General features: G+C 26.8%; 1 protein-coding gene across 1 annotated transcript; it reads left to right on the top strand.

The window, feature by feature from the left end:
* The first annotated feature begins 1,305 nt into the window (after positions 1-1,305).
* LOC114195447 (alpha-galactosidase-like) lies at positions 1,306-5,326 on the top strand. Its single transcript, XM_028085924.2, has 11 exons — positions 1,306-1,391; positions 1,769-1,904; positions 1,987-2,238; positions 3,361-3,535; positions 3,680-3,741; positions 3,815-3,978; positions 4,103-4,200; positions 4,400-4,458; positions 4,533-4,667; positions 4,756-4,828; positions 5,033-5,326. The coding sequence occupies exons 1-11, from the start codon at positions 1,306-1,308 to the stop codon at positions 5,245-5,247; spliced, it is 1,455 nt and encodes a 484-aa protein (XP_027941725.2). The 3' UTR covers positions 5,248-5,326.
* Positions 5,327-17,372: the final 12,046 nt, after the last annotated feature.

Below are 17,372 nucleotides of genomic sequence, written 5' to 3'. Positions count from 1 at the left end.
TTTAACATAAATTAAAAAATGAACGTTAGTTATTTAAACCAAATCCTATTGAAAAAAATTATTGACTTCTCTTCAGTTTGAGATAACGTAAAATTTCCGAAATTAAATTAATCATTTAGTCTTTTAATACTCTTCAATCAAGATAGACTTCTATAACGTATGTTTAACATAAATAAAAAGATTAATTTTAGTTATTTTAATCAAACCCTATTAAAAATTTATTTGAATTCTCTTCAGCCTGAGATATTAATGTAAAATAGAAATTAAATTAACCATTTAGTATTCAATGCCCTTCAATTGAGATACACTTTATGTCTCTTTTTCTAAATGGAGAGGTGTATTTGGGTCACGGAAGTGGCTAACACAAAAATCATTTTTCTGAATCAAAATAAAGAATATAATTAAACTTGGATAGTATTATTTTGACAAATAATTTTTTATACATGTTCTTATCGGAATTGGAGGGTGGATACGAGTAAATTGAAAAATCTTGATATATATATGTTCCTTAGGGTTGGAATACAGGAAAATATTAATTTATAAAAGATTTTCTGATGCTCAAATAAAAAAAAAAGTTTGAATCTTTTGAATAAAAGAGTGTATTTCCTATCATGTGTTATGGAAACTACTACAAGGTTGATTGTAAAAATGTATAATATCAATAAAATATAAATAAATAAATAAATAAATAAAATAATATCAACAAATATGACAATTTATCGTATACTAATAAAGATAATGTTATACACTTATACTAAAAATTATATAAATATACGAGTAATATCATAACACAATCAAACTATTGATATTTGGTCATATATATTCTTAATATATATGAATCAAATAGTATTAACAAATGTGACAACTTATCGTATATTAACAAAGATAATGTCATAACTTACTTGATATACTAAAGATCATGTAAATATACAGTATTAAGAAATATCATGACGTAATTAAACTACTTATATTTAATCGTATATACTCTTAATATATGAATATTTGCACCAACTAAAAAATATTATAATATTTTTTAATTGGAAGTAAGTAAAGTTGAATAGGTTTTGTTGTACCCTACCACTTGGTATATTTACTGCACAATATTTATATTTATTATTTTATAAATGTAAAAATTAAATTTTCTTAAAGAGAAAAATACCTTTAAAGTATAAAGTATAGCTGTGAAGTGTAAGTGTGAACTCTGTAAAAAGAAAAACCTTTTTTTATATAATTTTTTTTATTGGTTTGCATGAAAGCGTAAATCAAAGTTTATAAATACTAGAATCCCCTGGTGGTTAACGCTTCATGGTTAGAACAGACTTGACTGCAACCATGAAATGCATCTCATCTCTCTCTCTTTGCTTCCTGCTATGTCTATGTGCAATTCAAAGGTATTTCAGCATTATATTCTCTTCCTTGTTGGTTTCAATTTTAATTCATTGCAAATGGATAAAAAAGGAGAGTTTTTTATGATCTTGTGCACCCCACTTTAGCTTTGAGTCAGAAGAAGTTCATTCTCTTACATTTCTTTAGTTAATGTCTCATTTTTATCAAGTCTCTTAGAATTCTTTTGAAATACCTATCAATAATATTAAAGCCGAAGGTTAGTCTCCATGACTAACTCAAACGAATACTCGTTTTCTAACGAAAGATCCGACAAGTCTGTTTTGTTATAGTGAATTACAATACAAAAACATAAACACTAACAATGTAGCATGATGTTCTTTCTGAGTCTTTGCATAATCTGATGACTTATTGTTGGTTTCAGTGTGTCATCTGAAAACGCTATCGTCCCTCCAAGAGGTTGGAACTCCTACGATGCATTTAGCTGGATCATTTCTGAAGAAGAATACTTACAGAATGCTAATATACTTTCTGAAAAGTTACTTTCTCATGGATACGAGGTGTTGTATTGCACTATTCTGAATATGTTAGTAATGAAAAAACTGTGTGTATATATATAACATTTCCTCTGAAACCATGCAGTATGCTGTTGTGGATTTCCTCTGGTATAGGAGTCTGAAGGGTGACAGAAATTCTATTGGTTTTGACATGATTGATGAATGGGGAAGAATGCTCCCTGATCCTGAAAAATGGCCTTCTTCAGGAGGAGGAAGAGGGTTCACTGATGTAGCAAACAAAGTTCATAATATGAGTCTCAAGTTTGGGATTCATCTTATGGCTGGAATCAGTACGCAAGCATTCAATAACAACACGCCAATACTAGATACAACTACGGTATATTGCTTCTCATTCCTGCAATTTTTTTCTTTTCTCTTTCTTTAGTATCTATTTCATTGCTTTTCAATCACTTTTTCATTCTTTTACTACACTCCAACTCAATTATATCTTATTTAAAACATAAACTTAATTCCACACCAGGATAAAAGTTTATTGATTCTAGTGTGATAAATTATTGTAATAACTAAAGTTAGAAAGTAATCGCAATTTAACTAATAAATAGTTTTAAACGTTATTCTCTATTAATATAATATTAAAATATTAACAACTTCATCCACTCCACGAATAGTTTTGTAGCTGATTTGGAAAAATGTAAGCGGTTTGGATTTTAATAAAGAAAAAAATATAGGACATAAAAGCTATTTAAGATTTTCTACATAAAAAAGATTTTAATATAAATAATTTTTGTAAAGTAATTAATGTGCATGAAAACTTAAAATGTTAATGTAAATAAACAATTTTAAATATTTTGACGTTGAATCTAGAAAGGAATATTAATGCCGTAACAAAAAGTAGATCAAAAGGTGAATAATGATGAATTAACGGTAAGATGTTAGCATGATAAATTTAAATTTGAACTTTTATAAATTCTATAAGACTCTTATAAAAGAAAATGTTAATTTTGATTCCAAATTCATATATTCTCATCTTGTATTAATAGTTTTCTCTTTATAAGCTAAATTTATCTACACCTCTAACTCTAGTGATCAAGGATGATAGGTTGTGTGAACTAGTTTCCTAGCTTTTTCTTAAAAGAGTTAAAGTTTTGAATTTGTTAACCCGTTTCCATAACCCATAGTCCGCAAGAAAAAGTGTGGATGAGTTGAGTTTTTAAGTTTGTCGGTCCATTCTGCATAATTATAATCTATACGGATTAATACAAAGCAGCACAGACCGACCGTATAACTTACATAAATTTAAATTATATATATATTAAATAGAAAAATAAACACTTATTTCAATTTTACGATTCAGTTTAACACGTATCTATATGTAAACATTATAAAAAATATATAAATTCATAAAAATGACAATATAATTTAAAAAGAAAATATTGGTGTACTATATATACCCGTCAATTTTATTTGAACTTATTTTTCTGTTCTTGAACCTTACCAGGGACAACCCTACACGGAATCTGGTCGAGTGTGGAACGCAAAAGACATTGGAATCCCATCAAGGGCTTGTAGATGGTTGAATAACAGTTTCATGGCTATAAATGTAACAACAGGAGCTGGAAAAGCCTTTCTAAGATCAATTTATGAGTTATATGCTTCATGGGGAGTTGATTTTGGTATACAATCCACTAAAATGCATTATTCTTATCATGTTTGAACTATCACAAATTATGCAACACTTTCATTTCTCACAGTAGATCGTGCATTGTACTTTCAATTTTGACACATTTATATGAATTTTCTGCTTTGATCTGTTACAGTGAAACTAGATTGTGTATTTGGCGAGGACCTGGATTTGGGTGAGATAACATCTGTATCAGAGGTATACTGCAAAATTTTAAAAGCCAAGAAATAAAAAGCATTGTCCTCATTTCATTGAGTTACATTGTATGCAGATTCTAAATGGCCTTAACAATTCCATTGTATTTTCCCTGTCTCCTGGAGTAAGTGCAACACCAGAAATGGCTCAGATGGTTAGTAGTCTGGTTAACATGTACCGTGTAACAAAAGATGACTGGGATGCATGGCCAGCAATATTATCTCATTTTAATGTATCAAGGTATTTGATTAAATGCGTCATCCAACGTTTGACTTCAAAATATGTCAATTTCTCTTCCACCTTTCTTCTGCTACTCTACCGTCACAATCATCTACATTTTTCACTCATTTGATTTACCTTTCAGAGACTTTGCCGCATCAAATTTAACAGGAGCACAAGGTCTCAAGGGAAAATCTTGGCCTGATTTGGACATGCTACCATTTGGATGGCTAACTGATGCAGGTTAGCCTAAATGCCCTTGCATTTCTACTTTTTCCTTACTTCATTAGGATCAAGCTAGTCATGGAATTCTAAGCAGTTCCCAATTTACATCCAATGCATAATAATTTTCTAATTTACATTCAGTGAGTTTTTTATGCTAGATGTTTAAGAATATAAAGTATAAAAAACTTTTATTTTTTTCTGTTTTGTTTTTCTATAGATGCTCATGAAGGTCCACATAGGTCTACTAATCTTACTCAAGATGAGCAAAGAACTCAGGTACATATGCAAAAACACACAGCATAATCGAATTACTGTAATAAATTCTAAGTGGTGTTATTCTCGTCTCACAGATGACTTTGTGGTGTATGGCAAAGTCTCCAATTATGTACGGAGGGGATCTACGGAATATTGATCCACAGACCTTTGATCTTATAACAAATCCTACCCTTCTGGAGATAAACTCTTTTAGCTCAAACAATCAAGAGGCACGCGAAAATTTTCTTGGTTTTTTCCTTTGTAATCAATGTTTATAAAATCTTACACTGGCACTGTTTCTGCTTTTTTTTTATGCAGTTTCCTCATATCGCAACATTAGATTCTGCCAAGACCGATGGGATTAGATCTTGGATTGCAACCGGAAGAAATGGTTTGTCTAACCATCATCATCATTTCATCTATATTACACTTTTCTAGTTCAATGTTTCTCCAATACCAAATTCCTATGTAGTAAAATAACATAAAGAAAAGTCTTACATTAAATGTTAGTGTAAGAAAGACTTAACGTTAACTAAATTAAGAAACTACTCTAAGTTTTGTCCAACTACTTAACGTTACTTGTTGTTTTGTTTAGGGGAGATCTATGTTGCTTTTTTCAATCTAAATGATGAGAAAACAACAATATCTGCAAACGTTGTAGACCTTACTATTGTGCAACCAGGTGGAAGAACGTTGAGCGTTTATGAGGGAACCGAAACGTGGAGTGGAACACTTATAAGAACGAATGATACATTCTCCGCAGAAGTGGCAGGTCATGGAAGTGCGTTGTTTGTCCTTCGTAGCAGTTAAAATTTGGCTTGAAATCGTATTTCAATGTTTGTTTATATATTCATATTTCAACTTCAATCGATACTTTTAATTTAGCAAATCTTTTTTTCAACTACATACTTCTATTAAAAACACAAATCAAATGTTTACATAATCTCATGTCATCGTAATTCTCGACTTTGTGAGAAAATCGAACAAAGCTTGGAATTGAAAGATCAAAGAAGCTATTGTTTTCTTAAAAAAATGTGTTAAAATTGTTATATATATATATATATATATATATATATATATATATATATGGGCTTTGGAAAATTTTCATAAGACTATTGGACTCACTTACTTAGCCCAACGGGCAATTTCTTTTACTATCCCATTAGTTCTTCCTTCAACAACTCCATACGTGTGAAAAAAAAAATCTAAATTATTTATAGATCAGGATATTTTTTCATTGCATAATCCGAAAATAAATTTCAAATATTATACAATCTGAATATATATTTTGGACCATATAATATAAGATATTTTTCTAAATTACATAATCTAAAAATGGTGTATTGTATAATATGAAATACGTTTCTAGATGGCGTAAAATAAAAATTTAAAATATATTTTTGGAATCGAAGATGTTTTCCAAATTATGTAATTTGAGACAAATTTTTGAATTATATATTCCAATTATTTTCTGAATTATACAATCTAAAACCTGTCTCTAAATCCTACAATTTAAAATTTTAAAACACGATTTTATTTTATTTTTTTACTTTTCCAAAACCCATGGAAATGAAGAAACCACGAGGTAGGGAAAAAATAGTCAGCCGAATGAACATTGCCTAATTTCAAGAACTTTGGTGTTATTTGACTATTTATTTTCCATAATTTTCTTATTTATTGATTTACATCTTACTTTACAAAAATAGTAAATACTTTAAAAATAAAAAATAATAAAAACATAAAGATGTTGGAGTGAGATGCGAAAACACTACTAGAAATAAAATATCATAAAATGTTACAACTCAAATTACAAAAGAATGTTTATTTACTATACATTGCTAATAATTACAACTCAAACAAGAAAAAACCAAAGTTAAAAATGTGAAGGGCAATATAATAATGAAATAGGTGGTGAGTGGTTCCATTTTTTCCATGGAAATTGAATGTGTTTCTCTTTCACATGTGTTAGACCAATGCAAAGTTGGTTGATTTTACTTAGCATTGGCATGTCAACTTTGTGCATATATGATGATGGCTTCATGCCAAAGTTTGACCATTGTGGCTATGGAGTGCTTTTAAAATTCCATGACCCCACTATGGTAACTGTTGTGACCTTCAAAGTCAATGATTATCACTCCTCATGCACCTATTCACCTATTCACCTATTCTTCTTCATTCAAAGTTTTTTGCATGCAAGTTACCCCTTCTTGGTGCTAATGTGATGTTAATACAGAGAATGAGAATATATGAGGCCAAATTCCAAAACCTCTTGTCTTATATCAATATGAATTCAAAGGTGAACAAATTCCTTTCAAGTGATATTAATGAATCAAATTAATGTATAAAAATAAAATTTTATAAATTTATTGTTAAGTTTTTTGAGTTAGAAGTGATAGTTTAATCCCATATATAATTTCTATTGTATCATTTTTTTTCCTTCATAGGGAACATATGCAAGTGCATGGACTAAGGAATATGTGCTTTAGATTGATTATTTGACCGTATTACCTTTGCTTGATACATTGAAAATTCTGAGTGCTTCTTCCCAAATTTATTCCTTGTTTGACCTTGTTTCCTTGTTGCCCAATGGAAGTGAAAATAAATTTCTTCACATCATTGTGTTCTATATTCCTGTGTTGGAAATTGTGAGGATGAGAATCATGGGTTTTCTTCTTTAGGAATAGTGTATTCTTAGAAGTTAGAAATTATTGTTAATTTATTTATGCTTTTGTTTAAATAATTGATTTTTCTAATATTGAATTGGAGGAAAAGAAGAAAAGGTATATGAATATAATATTCTCATATGAACTTTGCAAAACAACCATGTGAAATTGAATCACAATATTTTTTTATCTCTTTTTTATCACAGTATTTAAAGTTTTTTTATTTTGTTAATTTTGATCTATAGACTGTTCAATTAACCGAAAATTGTTTTAGATCAATTAATGGTGTAGAGTACAAATTTTAAATATATAATCATGTTAAATATTTAAACTGCTATCAAACATTTTTGTAATAATCTTATATGTTTTCGTATGTTTTTTTTTTTGTTGCCTAAAAAAGCGAGTTAAAAGTGATCATGGGCTTTTTTTTGGGTCGGGTCCAGGTAGTATAAGCATGTATCATGTGATTATTCATGTTAAGATAATATAAAGAGTAAATTACAATTACACCATATAAGATTTTCTCAACCTATATTTATATTCTCAATTTTATTCACTATTATAATATTTGATTTTCAATTTTTATTATTAAATTGATTAAAATAATGTTCATAGTTTATTGGTTGAACTAATATTAATAAAATGATGCTGACAATTAAATTAAATGAAAAAATAATTAAATAAATATAATGTCATAGTCTAATAATATTAAAAAATAAAAATTGCATATTTTATAAATTTAAACATTTAGAATATACATAAAAATCAAATATTCCGCCATAATATTTAAGTTTATATATTAGCAATATGTAATAACTTTTTAAAAATATTAAATTTCTAAAAAATAAAATGGAAAGAAAATTAGGTAATTGTAAATATTGTTTAGTGGTTTACCGATTTTCAACAAGTCAGTTAAATTGAAGGCCCGTTTTTTATTCAAATGAATCGGACACTAGAGTATTTTAACCGGTGAATTCAATTTGAGTCTTACAACATAAATTATAATAGTATTATTTATTAGGGGTATAAGTATATTGTTTTTAAAACTTAAGTGAGTACATTTGTAAAATAAAAAAAAATGAAAATACATTTTTTTAAAATAAAGGGAATGTTTGTATAAAATTTTAAAAAATTGAGATATGTTATAGGTTATTTTGTTCATCTTTATAAAATAATTGTAAAAAGATATTACTATAATTTTTTTAAATGTTTATCTTGAAATTAATCTAAAATATGTAAATAAATATAATAATGTCAACAAAATAAACATAATTAATTTAACGATTATAACAAATTTTAAGAACCAATGAATTGAAATTGCATTATAGCATTAGACAAAATAAACTTGAAATTTACTTACTAAATATTTAAATATTTGTTATCAATTATTGTGATATTTGTTGTAACATTTTGATTTAGTATATTAATAGTACTAATTGAACTATTATAAGTTAAGTATTACACAATAGACCATCACATGAATGTATAACATGTATATATAACGCTTCATAAAATCTGAATGATATGTTTCTTTTATATATAAAGGTTTTTGATCGAATGAAATATTTATACAATACAAAACTATATATATATATATATATATATATATATATATATATATAATTATTTCATCATATTGGCATGCTATACATTTCATATCACAATATCAAACACATCTATCATCCACAAAATACTTTATTTTATTCCAAGATTAAACCTAAACCACAAATAAGTACAAAATAACTCATTAACACCTCAAATAAAAATGTTCTTCACAAAAGAGAAACTTAAAATAGTGAAATCTTAAGTGTTCGACTTTTCTAATTACAAACCTCAAATCAAAGATCCCAACGGTCAAAATGAAGGATCATGTATCTAAGACCAGCCATCAAAATTTCAAATCGATTCAACGGTTAAAGAAATGAGAATCCCAAATTTTTTAGGGTACCCGCCTAGCTAGAAAATCTACTTTGACTCTCTGCCAGACTCAATATTAACACCTTTTCAGTGACGAATGAGCTTGGCCAACTACGAATGAGCTCGCCCATCGATGAATGAGCTCGTCTAGTGATCTACATAATACAAACTCACAATTTTGCACAATAAAGGGTACCTTTGATTTTAGAGAATGTTCTCATCTTTTGTTCAAATGAAAAACAGTGAAAATACGTTTTAAATGACTCCTTATAAGCCAAATGTATCATCCCACAAATTTAACCACAAATCATAACTCAATTTACTAGTTCAATCATTAATTTTAGCATCACCAATTCAACAATTCTCATATGTCAATCAATTGAACAAATACATACATACCAATTTAAGCATCCAGTCATATATTTTCACACACAATATTAAGAAAAGATAGATCAAATGATGCAAAATAATACTAGTAATTTAAAGAGTCAATCAATTGTTCTCTTATCTTGTTTAAACAACTCTCTATTTCATGGTTGTTCTTTAGAGTTCTATCTCTTACATATTGTTCTACTTACACAAATAACTCAATTATAACACATATTTACAATCTTAACCGAACATAGATCAACTTGAGTCATTAACATCCTATGAAAGTTCTCATACTCCGAAGTAGAATAAATTTCTTAAAAAACAAAATAGAAGGAAAAAAGATTAATTTATTGTATTCGAGATTCTGATTGTATAAAATTGTAGACTTCGACAATAAGAGTCTTGCGACATAGTCCAATATTCAAATAGATAAAAAAATGTAAGAAAAGTGTTTAGATTTTTTTAAAAAGAATTGTTATTATAAAATGAAAGTGGATTAAATAGAAGAATTGTGAATGTGACATTTAACTTCTTGATTGAAAATGCTGCTAATTTACTTGACCTTCATCATACTTCATCAATTTGCATGAAAATGTTCTTGACCCTTTAGAAACCAACTCTTGATTTGTTTTACATGCTTGTCGTACACGAGTCTCACTGTCGGCTTCTATTTATTTTAAGTATGACTCTCTTGCAACCATCCACTAAATAATTAATAAGTCATGGAAATTATAAAATTTAATAATTAAAATATTGAAACAAATTTTGGAAACTGTATTTCACTTCCTTCTGTGTATAACATTAGTATCTAACTTCAAACTTCATACTCTGAAGGAGAAAAAAAAACATAACAATTTAAAATAAGTTTTCTTTTGAAAAAAAAAAACAACAACAACTAAAGCACTGAACTTTTACATGTACGTTTTTCTCTTTTTCCAGTCTTTATTTTCAATATATTGATTAAAATATAATCTGATTGGTTTTGTATATAATAATTTAAATATTTATTTAATTTTTAGCGTGGTATGTATGTAGTCAACAACACTCTCTATGTCTTGTTGCACAATTCATGATTATTGTTGACTCGTTCTCTTTATATTTGATTATTAAAATTGACATCACAAACGTGATTATTTTCTAAATAAAAGACTATCAGCATTTTAATTTAAAGTTTCCATAAATAAATAAAAACATGTTACGTTTTATAATGCATATTTCTGTACTGTACACCGAAAAGATGGATGAGTGTTCAATCAAACATAATGCGTTTTTTATTTAACTTACGTTACAAGAACAATGAATCAATTTCTCACTCAAGAAGTTACTAAATTAAAAGTACATTTTTTTATGTTACTAAAATATAATCGAATAAACATATAAACAAATACCATATAAAGATGTCTAAGGTAAGTCTCATGGGTGACAAAAATAGTTGCATTAATTTTTATTGTTATATATTACATGTGGTATATATAAATATGGATAAAAGTGACAATTAAATTTTAACCCGTGTATCTGTTTCATCCAACAATTTATATTAACGTTTCATCTTTTTTTTTTTTTCCATTGAGCTTTCTTCCAATTAATTTCTTAAAATATTTTTTAATCTTGTTTGTATTCATGCTTTAACTTAATTTTCTTATTAAATTTGTGTGTTATTGTTTGGTTCGTGTATTTTTATGATAATTTCCCTTTCCAGTCATATCTTTAAGAATTAAGTTCTTTTCTCTTTACCTTTAGATTCTTGTCATTTTAATAAAGTTTGTATTCTTTTATATTAAAAAATACTTTAAGGCGATTGCATTGAAAGTTCTGACTCTTTAAATTCCAAACAAAAATATCCATAAAAAAATATTGGTTTATATTTATTCAAGTGTATTTATTTATTATCAAATTTCATAAGAACAAAGTGTGTTAGTGATGCTTCCATACATTTAAAAACAAAAAAGTGTATTATTCTTCCCATAGTTTTCAGAATGTTCTTTGACAAAAAGGCGTATATTTTTTATTTATTAGAAGACACTTATTCTTAAAGTTTTTATGTTTACACTATGCAAGTTACAATCCATTTTTTTTTTCTAAAAAAGTGAATACAATAATACGACTTGTCTTTTTAGTTAACTGTCTATTTTATGATTGATAGCAATGAAATACGTAAGAATTGACAAAAAACAAATACTAAAACAAATTAGGCACATAGTTTCCCTCTTTTTCTAGCTGAGAGATAAAGCGGAAAATTAAAAGTCTAACATACTAATTCATTTTTTTAATGAAATATAGAGAAATATAAATTTTCTTCTCCATTACTAAAAGAGAAATATAAATAAATAAACACTCGTTTCACTCCAACTTTTTCACAATTCTTTCTTCATAATGGTAACAAATCACCGTGAACCCGTCATGTTGAAAATAGTTTAAGTGTGAGTCAAAGTCTTACATAAGATAAAATAGACAAAATTAAATATTATATAAAATTAAAGATTCATAAAACTATTCTCTTAAAGTTTTAAAGTATCAAATAATTTATATGTGTAAGAATAATGTCATATAACCATATAGAACTAGAATTTTTTCGTCCGGTATGGTGGACACAAAGAACACGTGAAAGAAGATAGTAGTGAGTATTTGATAAAATATACATAGTGTGCACTCTACACCCTCACAGCCTCATCAAGTTTCTTGACTGGGCCATTAATCTTTCACCGTTCCTCGAGACCACCTGATTCAAAATTTGATTTTGAGGAATGGGTCATCTGACACGTGTCAATCTACGATTGGTGGCTGCATTTGTTCCGACGTGTCGCAGGACCACCAAATCTTACGTTGTCTGCCGTGAGAGCGAAAGGTACTTGGCCTCGTTCCTCGTGCCTCACTCGAATCGTAATACGTATCCAACGCTCACTTTTTCTCTGGGACCCACTTTGATTCACCACCGCCATCACGTTATTTCATTCATCATCAACCTAACATAACAAAATCAAATCCTATACTCTACAAATTATCATAAAATCATTTCATTTCTAAATACAAATAATTTTTCAATAAAAACATAACGGCATATGATTCTACTACTAATACACAAGTGATTAATGGTTCAAGTTTTATCAAGATTTCAATTTTCAAATTTTATGTTCATTTTTTCTTCCCATAATATCTAATTAAAAAAATTCAATAATGTGTATTAACAAAGTAAATTTGAAATACAGACTAGTTTTTGTTTAATTGTGCAACCCTTTTTTCAACAGTAATATATAGAAAAAATAATAAAGAATTGATTTGTTGAATTAAAAACTATGAGACATCCTTCTATACCTACCTTCCACCCTTCATCATTTTTAAGAAAGTTCTGAGACACAAAAATCTTTCATAAATGAAGCCCATATTTTTTCAAAAATAAAACAATGATTATGTTGTCTTTCTCGTAACGTGGGAGAACAAAACCAATTATTTTTTTGCCAAATATCTTCAGGAAGTTTTCTTGTTTTGATGTCACTTTTCCAAACTTAGGAATCTAAATTGTTACTGATACAAATAAATATAAATAATAATAAAGAATTAAATATCTTCACCGTCTTTAAGTTTTAATATAAAATTAAAAATATATTTTTATCTTAAATTTTAATTTTAAAAATTTAAAAACAAAAAAATACAATTTTTTAACTAATTACGTTAAAAAAAATTCGTGTAAAAAAATATTTTAAATTAATATTTTTTTATTCAAATATTAATATAAAACACTGTATAACAAAAATACAAATTTAACGTTGTCGAGTAAAAATAATTCGGTTTATTATTTTTTAAGATTTGATATCAAAATATTTCAAAATTTAGGATATGAATAAATTTTAATTTTATATCAAAATTAAGAAAATTAAATTTAACCATACAACACAACATCTATTTTTCTAATTAGTTCAATTATATGTATTTTTATTTATTTTTTACTATATTTTCATTTATAATAGACTATAACGTGTTAAAAAATATCATTAGATATTATTATTATTATTATTATTATTATTATTATTATTTAAGTAAAGTAAGATAAATTAAATCTATTCTATCATTTCTTATCAGATTTCATTATGCTTTTATATGTAATGTCTTCAGCATAGTATTTTGAAAATCTATATAAAAATATAAGCTATAAGTATATAGATTCAAACTTTATTTTAATAAACAAATTGTACGAGCATGAATTAATCTTAAAACATTTTTTCTTAAGAAGACAAATGAAAAAATTAAATTAAATTTAATAACGCGTTTATGTATGAAAATTTTCGTTTATACAACTTAAATATTATTTTTTTATAGTGATTTTTTCCCTCACGAAAAATACATCATCGAAACATTAATCTTGTTACTAAAGTAACGTGGTTTGTTACTTGATCTACATACCTACATATTAAGCAATAAACAAAAGCTTTGTTATTTTCTGGAACGATAATTTCAAGTGATGAAGTATCGCTCCAATGTCATTCATCTGCTAATATTTGGTTATATTGTTGAAATTAATTATTTTTATTGCTGGTTGATTTAAAACGAGCGATTATGTGTTTATTGTTATATTATGTATCCTAATAAATAGTTTGAAAATGTTTATGTGAAATCAAAAAATTAATGCTCTTTATGTTGTTAAAGTGATATATGTTGAAAATGGTCTAAGTGTGAGTCAAAGTCCTATATTGAATATAATAGACAAATTTAAACACTACATCAAAGTTTATAATCACATAATCTTAAGATTTTAATATAAAAATGATATTAAATGTTTTGTAAGAACAATGTCATATACATTAAACCAATTTCTTAATGACTATAACCTTCCGTATGAAAAAAATATATATAACCCAATAAATATACCGTGTAAACAATAATTAGGTGATGCTATTGAATTGATATGGTGTATTATGTCAGAAGATTTGATTACAATTCCAATTCCAAGTTATATCCATATTATAAGTCATAAAAACAGAAAACGGTGAGATCATATAAAAGTTTGTACTATTTAATGAATGATGAAAAGTAAATAACTCAATAACAAAAGCATAACCCTTGTCGTATAAATAAGACTTAAATCAAAATATACATAATAATGTTTAAAAAATATTATGTCTACATATATTTTATGATGTTTTTGATATGGAAACAAATAATTTATTTATTTGTATTTTGGTCATGAATGGATAATAATTATATATTTCGAAATGTTTTCATGTAAATAAAAAAAAAAGTGAAAAACTGAAATGAAACTAAAAAAAATCATAACAACTTATCTGGACTTTTCTTAATTATACAAAGTAATATTTTATGAACTAAAATGACTATAAATATTTTCCCATGACATAATTTGTCAAACACAAAAATTGAAATGAATGCCTAATATTTACTTAAAGGAATCTAAATAGTGTACATGATATATCCAAATATACCCATAATAATGATTAAGAATTGTATCATGTTGGCAACAAAGGATAATGCTTTCACTTTCCAACAACACAGTTGTGTTTTAACTGTGAAATGAAAAAGAAAAAAGACATTGTTGTAATTGTTTCATGCTGGATCACACTAGTGGAGAAGAGAAGTTGATATTAAGACAACCTAATTGTGTGAGCAGAGGATGAACAAAAATGGTAAAGAATGTTGTTAATGAGTTGTGGTAGTTGGTTGATGCCTACCCCACAAAGATAATGGCATTAGTAAAAAATGAAAATGGGTTAAACATGGACCACCCTTACCCATTCTTAAAGGACACCAATCATCAGAATCAATCACATCTTCAATATACTAGCTTAATATTTCCTTCTTAACCCAAACAAATACACTCATTTAATATCAATTCATTACCTTATATTCAAACAATGGATAATACTACATTCAATTATATTTATTATATATATAAATATAATATTTTGTGGTGAAATTATAATTTTTTTATTTTTGTATTGTTGAAAGAAATAAATGTTAGTAAACAAATTGAATGATAATTATGATATTAGCAATATTAATATTACATCATGGGTGTATTGATGATGCAAAAACGCATGCTTCATTGATTAAATTAAAATAACGCTGCCGACAACAAGAAACCAAGGGCCCACCACTGACTTTTCCAATCAATGGCCAATTCATTTCCACGTGGCGCGTATCTAAGTTAGCTTCTCTTAGTTCCCTTTAACGGCGACGATTTTCGGCAACACCACCGATACGTCAATGCTGCACTGTGATATTTTTATCAGAAGTTCTGGCATCGATTTGAAATGACGTCTCTGCCCTTGTAACCACCTACAACATTTCACCGTTTTACACGATTCCACCGTAACGTGAATCAGACGGCCAAGTCCTGCTTCTCGTAATTTGACGGTCAAGATCCTCCAAATTCTCATCTCATCCTTTGAAAGAAAATTGAAAAGTCTTCTACTTTTTTCTTCGTTAGTATTGATAACAAATACATCAACCGTCGGTAATATCTGAAAGTCAAAATAGATTCAAGAAATACAATTTCCCAATTTTTTTTTCTCAAAGTATACCTTTTTTTAAAGAAACTAATATTTTTTAATTATACTATTATAATTTTAAAAAATCATTTATACTATGTTAAGAAATATAATAACATGTTTTAATCCTAAATGAAAGACTAAAGTAATATCAAACGAGAGTTAAATCCTTCTAAAAAGTATAAAACAAAAAAAAAATTAAAAAAATTTGGAACTCCAATTAAGATCGTACGACTGTGGCATGCACAGAGTCCGTCGGTTTGACTGATAAGTTTGTCGATATTATTTTTTACACTTTCTAATATATTGCAAATTAGAATTATTGACTTGTGATGTTATTTTTTATGACACACATGTCATGTTTCAAAGTTATATTACATGTTAAAATGCAATTATTAATAGCTTTTAACTATATACATATATATATATATATATATATATATATATATATATATATATATATATATATACGAGTTGCAAAAATGATAATGAATAAATTTTTATCGCTTTTTATTTAACACTCTCTCACTTGTTGTTATGATGCAAATTTCATCTTATCTTCTTACCAGTAACTAATTTTTATTATAATAAATAAATCTCAATATTCACAAATCATTTAAAAATCTTTGGTGTATTGAGTGCAGGACACAAACCATTCTACTAGTTAATTAAAAAATGTAAATATTTTTGTATAACGGATCTACGCATAGCTAAATGAAACGTTTCAAAACCACGTTTAACTAACAAGGTTCAATGTAGTTAATATTAGTTAATTTACATTGATTATATTTTAATATAATTTCGAATATTATTGCTTATGAGCAACAAAAATGCAATAAAAAAATGGAATAAGAAATCTAACGTTGCATAACATTACTAAAAAGCAATTGAACGATGGTTGATAGAAAACGATGGTTTTTCATAACGTCAAATCTCCAAAGTAACTAGATTTTAAATACTGTTGTACCATTATTTTCACCACCAACGGCACACTTACTATAAACTATTCATGAATTTTTAATAGAATAGAATGCTTGAAGAAATAAATAAAAAACTATATAAATTTTAAATTTAAAAACAGGACTAGGCTCATATGAAAATAAATCATTTTTATTTATATCATATTTAATAATAACAATTTCAATCTATATCTATTTTTAGTTAATATTAAATGCATAATTCTATCTAAAAAGGGTATGCTACAAATTTATAATATTGGATGTTTGGTCCTCCGTGTCTCAAAAAGTCATACTTTGTGGCTACGTCGTATTAAAAAAAAAAGAGTTCAATGGAAAGTAACGGTAAAAAGTTGTATATGAAAACTAAGCAGAAATGATCATAAATACAGGTTTTAGATAATTAAATTTAAAATGAATGGATTTATCGTACATGACAATCAGATAATAATACTAAAGCTGTTTGTTTAACTTAAAAAATATATATTTTTTTTTTACAATAATAGCATTGTGGTGCAAAGAATGGAGAA

The sequence above is a fragment of the Vigna unguiculata genome, chromosome 8, assembly GCF_037176805.1.
Source record: "Vigna unguiculata cultivar grain cowpea cultivar isolate G323 ecotype 2 chromosome 8, ASM3717680v1, whole genome shotgun sequence".
Classification (NCBI taxonomy): domain Eukaryota; kingdom Viridiplantae; phylum Streptophyta; class Magnoliopsida; order Fabales; family Fabaceae; genus Vigna; species Vigna unguiculata.
Note: the sequence above shows the minus strand (reverse complement) of the source record. Positions and strands in the feature narration are given on the sequence as shown.